Here is an 8,005-nt window from a genome sequence, read left to right as displayed (position 1 = left end):
CTGACAGCGGCGTCCGACGTCACTGCGCACGGGGCGGGGCCTCGCAGTTAAGGGGACGTGTGGGGGGTGGGGGGAGGCGGGGAAGCCCTGGCGGCGCGGGGAGCCGGGCGGGGGTCCAGCGGCCGGACTTGGGGGGCAGACTTCGGGGGTCCCGGGGGGCGGAAGTGCGGTCCGAGGCCGGGCCGAGAGAGCGGGGCGCGGGCCGCCCCGGGGCTGGAAGAGCGGGGCTCGGCGGGACTCTTCGAGTTCGGGGGGTCCAGCCCGACTTCATCTTAGCCGGGTCCTCGAGGTGACGCAGCCCTCCGTGCGCGCCAGCCTCGCCATCACTGCTCCACGAGCAGAAAGACACTTCGGGCTCAACGCGCTTGCTTTTTAATACCCGAGCAGAGCAAAGAACACAGTGCCAGCCAGCGCGGGCGGGCGGTTGGGGGGGGGGGGGCGATAGGCCGTGCGGAGCCCTGGGGGATGGCTTGACACGGGCGGCCAAGGGGGCTGTTAGCGCCCAGTGCCGAGCGCGGGGAGGTCGCTGGGAGAGGCTGCGGAAGGGAAAGGCCTCGGCGTCACAAGGGGGAGGCTCCAGGTCTGCCGGCGAGCCTGCCCGCCCCCTCCCCCCACCAGGCAGCGCGCGGACACCTAGGGCCTGGGGGTTCCTCCTTACTCCGCAGACTGCACCTCCATGCCCCAGGGGGAGCGGAGGCGGTTCCTGCCCGCTGGGACAGCGCTGTAGGAGGCCAGAGAGCCCAGTCGTCTGGGGACACCAGACCCCCCCAGGCCCAGGGGGCTCCAGGGGGACCAGAGCAGCTGTAAGGATGAGAGAAGTTAGGAAAGGAACGGAAGAACGGGAAAGGAGGTCTCTCCAGGTGTTCTAGCGCCCCCGCCCCCTTCACCTCTCCCTGCCCGCGTTTGTGCGTCTCCAGTCCAGCCACCCAAACGGGCCCTGGGCGTCCATCCCCGTCACCCTCCAGCACTCCGCCTAGCTCCTCCGGCCAGACCTGGGTCCTGCCAGTGGTGAGAGGGTGGCCCTCCTGTGGATAGGTAGCCCTCGCCTCTTCCAGACCCGGGTACTCGGTGGCGCTGGGGACTCCGTAGCCGGCAGTGGCAGGTGCCAGGGGCTCAGGTGCGGCCCCCGAGACGTCCCACTGAGCCTTCTTCAGTCTGTGGGGACCGGAGGCTTAGGAACGCGGCGCCTGAAGGCCAAGCTTTCTGCCTCTCCAGGCTTCACCTTTCTGCCCCGAAATACTTCCTGCTGGGACCCAGTGGTGTTACTGCTTCGCTCCCAACCCTCTGTCCCCCCCTCCCCTCCAGTCCCTGCTGCCCTGGGCGGAAGCACCCTCAGTCCAGGGACTTAGAGGTGGCCTCTGGCTGCCTACTGTCCTCCAGCTCTGTGGACTGCTTTCCTGCCTCGGTGACCCAGTTTCCACCTTGTCCAGCTCCTGAGGCTCAGCCTGCGTGCTCAGCTCCCTCCTCCCCTCCACACGGGGGACCTTCCGCACCAAGTCCGGGCCTTCTTCCCATACAGCCGCCACTTCCTTCAAAGCCCCTTCCTTAGTTCAGACCCTCCTGTCCCCAGACTCTGCCCAGATGTCCCTCCTTACTCATTGATGATTCTCTGTCGCCTCCTTAGATCCTCCAGGTGATAAGTGACAGCCCTCACCTGGGCTGGGATGCCCGCAGGTCCCTGCTGCATTCCCGCCAAATGTGGCCTCCTTCTCTTTCTTCTGCAAAGCACCTCAGGGGGTGGGAGCCTCTCAAGGGGGTACAGGCCAGGCTGGGAGCAACCAGTGGCTCTCTGTGCCAGAGAATGGGGTGGGGGCAGGGGCTAGAGGGCAGAACTGGGTCTCTCAGGAGAACTTGGACTGAAGTAGGGAGTCAGAGGTCTTGGGGAGCCCAGATCGTGACAACACAGGTGTGATCTGGAAAACACGGTGACAGATGCATACAAAGGAGGGTGCGTGGTCAGTGCACCGGTTGGGGGGCAGCAGGGAAGAGGTGACCAGGAGGGCTGAGGATAAGACGGTGGTGGGTGCGGTTTTAACCCAAAAGTGCCTTAAAAGGGCAGAGTTTGTCCTACCGGCGTGGGAGGGATGTGCCATTCTTCCGTCCAGGTGGGGCTGTAAAGCACAAGCGGGGAGCTACGTGCAGAGAGGACACCCCCATCCATATTGCTTCTCTGACGGCCCGTCCCAACCACCTGTCTATCTGGCAGTAGTTGCCCCAGCGTCCATCAGCCAGTGGGCCAGCTGTCCCCAGACTAGGGCTCACTGCCACAGGGCTTAGTTTAAAATTGTCCGGCCTTCCCTTCCCTGCTCCTTTGCTCTGTTTCTACCCACCTGGGCCTTTGGCTAAGGCTCTCCCAGAAGAGGTCTCCATACCGCTGGGGCATCAGCGTGAGGCTCTGGGAAGGCAGGCGGGGTGGTGCAGGTCGGCTGACCACCCTGGAGCACCTGAGGACAAGGTAGGCTCAGGTCTGGCTCATCCCTCACAGCACCTGCTCGCTCCTGGGACTCAGTGGTCCCGTCTTTCCATGAGACCACACGGCTGTCCGGCCCCCCTCGGGCCATGTGCTCTCTTAACCCATTTTGGCTGCGGAGATGGTGAGGGCTTTGAGACTGGAGCTGGGGCGAGGGTAGAGACTGCCAATTGCTTGAGCCCCAGATCTCAAACGACCAGAGAACCCATCACTGGGCTGTTAAAGAGGAGGGCCCCAGCTACTCAGGGGATGTGACAGCCAGGTTCCCTTTGGTCACCACAAGGACCCAGCAGAGCTGAACCTCCGTTCATTCCTGCTTTGTGTCCCTGTATCTCAGAGAGACTAATCTTCTAGGAAGCAGGGGTGTGCAGAGCCGGTGGTGACCAGTGCTCAGCACTTCCAGAGTCCCCAGACTGGATGCTGACTCCTCTCAGTGTCCTGGGGCTTGGCCTGGGCCCTTATCTCCTCATCTCCACGCCTCCTTACCTGACCTCAGCCCAGCCCATGCCTGTAAATACCACCAATGTGCTAACGACTCCCAAATCCGTATCTGCAGCCCCGGCTTTTCCCCTGGACTCCAGACTTGCAAGTTCAACCACCCCCTCAACCTCTCCTCCAGAGCCCCCCCCCCACCTCACGGAAAGGCACCCCCAATGCCCAGTTGCTAAGGCCCAAAAGCTGGTATGCCTCCGTTTCCCTCAATTTTCATGTCCAGTCCATCGGGAATTCGTGTCAGTTCTACATCACAGATACACCCAGATTTGGGGCGCCCGGCAGGCTCAGTCGGAAGAGCACGTGACTCTTGATCTTGGGGTTGAGAGTTTGAGCCCCACGTTGGGTGCAGCGATCACTTAAAAATAAAATCTTAATGCATCAACGTGGATGGAACTGGACTGTATTACGCTATGTGAAATAAGTCCATCAGAGAAAGACAGATATCATGATTTCCCTCGTGTGGAATTTAAGAAACACAACAGGTGAACATAGGGGAAGGGAAGGAAAAATAAAATAAAAACAGACAGGGAGGCAAACCATAAGAGACTCTTAAACACAGAGAACAAACCGACGGTTGATGGGTGTGGGGAAAATGAATGATGGGCATTGAGGAGGGCACTTGTTGGGATGAGCACTGGGTGTCCTATGTGAGAGATAATCCCTGGGCTCTACTCCTGAAGCCAAAACCACAGAGTATATAACAAATTTGTAATTAAAAGAAACAATAAAAAGTAATTTTAAAAAATATGTGTATATATATACATGTACATACCCTTCCTATATATACATGTATATACATATGCCTGAGACCACATGGCTGTCCAGGCCTCATGCATGCGCATATGTGTGTGTGTGTGTGTATATATATATACACACACACACACACACACATATATATATATATATATATATATATATATATATATATGTATGTATGTATATAGTTGTTTACTTTGAAAAAAGATTTCACTTAAATTTGGGGCATCTGAATGGCTCAATCGGTTAAGCATCTGACTCAATGTCAGCTCAGATCATGATCTCATGGTTTGTGAGTTCGAGCCCTGCTTGGGATTCTTTCTCTCTGCTCCTCCACTGTGCTCACTCACTCTCTCTCTCTCAAAATAAATAAGTAAATAAATAAATAAGTAAATAAACAAATAAATAAAAACTGTCTCAGTCAGTAGAGCTCTTGATCTCAGGGTCTTGAGTTCAAGTCCCACGTGGGTAGTGGAACTTACTTAAAACTAAACAATTTAAAGGGTGCCTGGGTGCTTCAGTTGGTTAAGTGTCGACTCCTGATTTCAGCTCAGCTCACCATCTTGCAGTTTGTGAGTTCAAGCCCCATGTCCGGTTCTGTGCTGACAGCATGGAGCCTGCTTGGGATTCTCTCTCTTTCTCTCTCTCTCTGCCCTTACCCCACTCATAAGCTCTCTCTCTCTCAAAATAAATATTAAAAAAAATTTAGGGGCACCAGGGTGGCTCAGTGGATTGGGTGCCCGACTTCGGCTCAGGTCATATCTCACGATCTGTGAGTTCGAGCCCCTGAGTCGGGCTGTGTGCTGACAGCTCGGAGCCTGGAGCCAGCTTCAGATTCTGTGTCTCCCTCTGTCTCTTGCAAAAAATGAATGATATAACATTAAAATTGCTTTTTAATTTTTAAAGTTTCACTTAAATTATAAAAAATTAAAAATCTAATATACCCTATTTGACCACTCCTCACCATTTCCACCTCCACCACCATATTCCAGCACGTCTTTCCCTGCCTGGCCTATTCAATGGACTCCTCCTCCTCTCCCCGCTTCCCCATTCTAATCCCCTAGTAATCTATTCTGCCCAGAGCAGTGTGAGTAATCTTTTAAAAGTGGTCCTCTGAAATAATATACACTTTGAGATCTACTTCAAAATAATCAGAGGAGGAGGAGGCTGGATGGTTATATAGATAAAATTATATTCAATGTAATTATAATTACTGACCAGACTGAAAAGGGTACACTGGCCTCATGATGATTGTTTTTTCTAACCTCTGTATTTATTTGAAAATTTCCATGATAAAAAAGTCGAAGAGGGGCACCTGGCTGGCTCAGGTGGGGGAGCGTGCGATTCTTGGTCTCAGGGCCATGAGTTCAAGCCCCATGTTAGGTGTAGAGCTTATGTAAATGGATTTTAAAAAAGTTGGACAGGGTGCCTGGGTGGCTCAGTTGGTTAAGCATCCAAGTCTTGATCTCTGCTGAGGTCATGATCTCATGGTCATGGGATCGAGTCCCGCATTGGGCTCTGTGCTGACAGCTGGTGCCTGCTTGGGATGCTGTCTCTCCCTCTCTCTCTCTCTACCCCTTCCCCACATTCTCTTCTCTCTCAGAAATAAATAAATAGGGGCGCCTGGGTGGCTCAGTCAGTTGGGCGTCCGACTTCAGCTCAGGTCATGATTTCATGGTTTGTAGGTTCAAGCCCCGCGTCGGGCTCCGTGCTGACAGCTCAGAGCCTGGAGCCTGCGTGGGATTCTGCATCTCCCTTTCTCTCTGCCCCTCCCCTGCTCACACTCTGTCTCAAAAATAAACATTAAACATTTTAAATAAAAAATAAACTTAGAAAAAGTCTACTTGTCATTTCCCTGCTTAAAACCTTCCAGTGATTTCTACTGTCCTCAGGCCTCTTTTTCAATGGCCTATGAGGTCCTATATGAGCTGGCCTCTGCCTGACCGTCTGACTTGGCTGTCTACTCTTCCCTTGATCACTAAGCTTCCGTGACACTGGCCTGCTTCCTGGTTGCAGATGATACCAAACTTCTTTCTTTCTTGCAGCTTCCCCCCCCAACCCCTCACCCCTACTATTCCTTCTCCCCCCCCCCCCCCCCGAACCCCGGGGCTATTATCAGACTGGTTGCTTCTCATTTTTCAGATTTCAATTCAAACTCACCTTCCCACAATCACCCTATCTAAACTCGTGTCTCCAAGACACTCTATTTCCTGTTATGTCCTCTTCCTATTTTATTTTTTTAATGATACTTATCGCTAATTGAAATTATGCTCATGTTCAGACGTTCTGTCTCCTTGCTCGGGAACCTCAGATCAAAACCCCTGATCTTTCTAGCTGCTGAATCCCTGGTGCTTAATACAGTGCTGAGTTTAAAGAGAAAAAAAAAAAAAAAGAAAGAAAGAAAGCTTAAAAAATTAAAAAAAAAAAAAAAAAAAAGGGTGCGCCTGGGTGGCTCAGTCGGTTGTGTCCGACTTCGGCTCAGGTCATGATCTCAAGGGTTCCTGAGTCCAAGCCCCGCGTCGGGCTCTGTGCTGATAGCTCAGAGCCTGGAGCCTGCTTCGGATTCTGGGTCTCCCGCTCTCTGCCCCTCCCCCACTCACGATGTCTGTCTGTCTCTCTCTCCCTTGCTCTGAAAAATAAACATTCAAAAATAAAAAAACAAAAACAAAAAACCGTTTGTCGAACAAGTTCACAAATCCTTGATCCCCCGAGACCGGCCATTGAGCCTCCCATGCCTCCTTTGCGATCGACTCTCCCATGCCAGGCGTCTCCACCCCATCCCCGCCGGGTGGGGAGGACTCACTTGGCGAAGGGGATGAGGTCGTCTGCACCGTCCTCTCCCTGCACCACTGGCCTGGGCTGGGCGGCTGGACCGAGTCCCCTCATTGGCGCTGGGAGGAAAAAGGAGGATGAATCACTCACTCATGCAACAGGGACGGGACCAGCCGAAGATGCAGAGATCGCAAAGGGGCCGCGTGCGTCCGGGAAGAGGAAAGAGAGAGCGCGCTTCGGGGGTTTTTCCTAAGAGCCGGACGTTTCTAGGAGCTGAACGCACGCGCGTACGGGCTACAGGCGGTGAGCGCGGGGAAGGCGGGAGCGGCCGAAGACCGGGGAGATTCCTTCTGTGCAGACTAAGTGGGACGGACACACGGCAACATGGAACGAGGGCGGGCAGGGGGAGACCACGGATGGGGCACAGGCGTCTGGGGGTCTGGGCCGGGGCAGGCAGGGAAATCGGGTACGAGGGGGTTCATGGACGCCACGTGGGGACGGAGCGGTCGCTTGGCGCAGCTGGGGGTGCCCACGGGGAAGGAGGGCGAGCCGAGGATCAGGGGCAGCCGCCGATGACCTGCCGGCCGCTCGGGCCGCGCAGACAGAGCGAGCAAGGCTGCGTGATGAGGCAGGAGAGCCGGCAGGGGTCCGAACGGGGCGTCCGGGGCCAACGCGGGGAGGGGCGCGCTCAGGGGGGGGTCTAAGCGGGGCCGTCGCTCTCCCGGGCGGCGTGCAGCTCAAGGAAGCCACACGGTACTCAACAGCGGGCCGAGTGGGAGCCCGGGGGTGGGGGGTGGGGGTAAGGGGGCGGGTCTGGCCCCGGGGCGGGGTCCCCTGGCAGGTGGGCCGGGTCGCAGGGGGCGACCCAGGCCTCAGAGGGCGGAAGGGGGCGGGCCCGTTGGGGAGGGGGGGGGGGGGACCCTGGCAGGTGGGCCGAGGGGTAGCGCCGGGCTCGGGGAGCGGGGGAGGCGCCGCCGGCCTGAGGGCATCACCGCGTGAGGCGGAGGCCCGGCCTGGGGGGCAGTCCGAGGCCTGGGGGCGGGGGGCCGGGCCCGAGACGGCACCCAGACTGAGGCGGCGGCCGGCCGGGCAGGGACAGGACAGCGCCGCCCCCGCGCTCGGTCGCGGCACCTGAGGTGGCGGCGGCGCGGCGGCTTTCTAGAACGCCGGGGAGGGCGCGCGGCAGAGAGAGAGGGTGTCGCTGACTGGAGTCAGGGGCGGAGCCTGCGCGCCGCGCGCGGCCGGGGGCGGAGCCTGGGCGGGGACCACCCCTGGGCGGGGCGCGACGGGCGGCCCCGCCCCTGGGCGCGCCTCCGACGGCGGCGACGTGCGCGGGTCCGGGGCCTGGGTCCCCTCCAGGACCCGCCCCCACCCCCCCTCCTGTCCCCGGCCCGGCTCCTCCGGCGCCGTAACCCTCCCGAGGGCCGGTGTCCTGCGTGCCTCTCTGCGTCCGCAGCTCGGTTCCCTGTCCGCGCCCGGTGGGCCCCACAGTCCGGAGGGCATCGCCCCTTT

The 8,005-nt window shown here is 57.5% G+C and overlaps 1 protein-coding gene across 1 annotated transcript; it reads right to left on the bottom strand.

Annotated features, from left to right (window-relative positions):
- Positions 1–565: 565 nt before the first annotated feature.
- Positions 566–7,695, bottom strand: INCA1 (inhibitor of CDK, cyclin A1 interacting protein 1). The gene is made up of 7 exons (XM_047831948.1): positions 7,625–7,695; positions 6,525–6,612; positions 2,331–2,444; positions 2,072–2,111; positions 1,596–1,789; positions 993–1,155; positions 566–801 (listed from the first exon to the last, which is right to left on the bottom strand). The coding sequence occupies exons 2-7, from the start codon at positions 6,605–6,607 to the stop codon at positions 655–657; spliced, it is 741 nt and encodes a 246-aa protein (XP_047687904.1). The 5' UTR covers positions 6,608–6,612; positions 7,625–7,695; the 3' UTR covers positions 566–654.
- Between the last annotated feature and the right edge of the window lie 310 nt (positions 7,696–8,005).

This window comes from Prionailurus viverrinus, chromosome E1, assembly GCF_022837055.1.
Source record: "Prionailurus viverrinus isolate Anna chromosome E1, UM_Priviv_1.0, whole genome shotgun sequence".
NCBI classification, from domain to species: domain Eukaryota; kingdom Metazoa; phylum Chordata; class Mammalia; order Carnivora; family Felidae; genus Prionailurus; species Prionailurus viverrinus.
The sequence above is the reverse complement of the archived record's forward strand: the minus strand, read 5'-3'. Positions and strand labels throughout refer to the sequence as shown.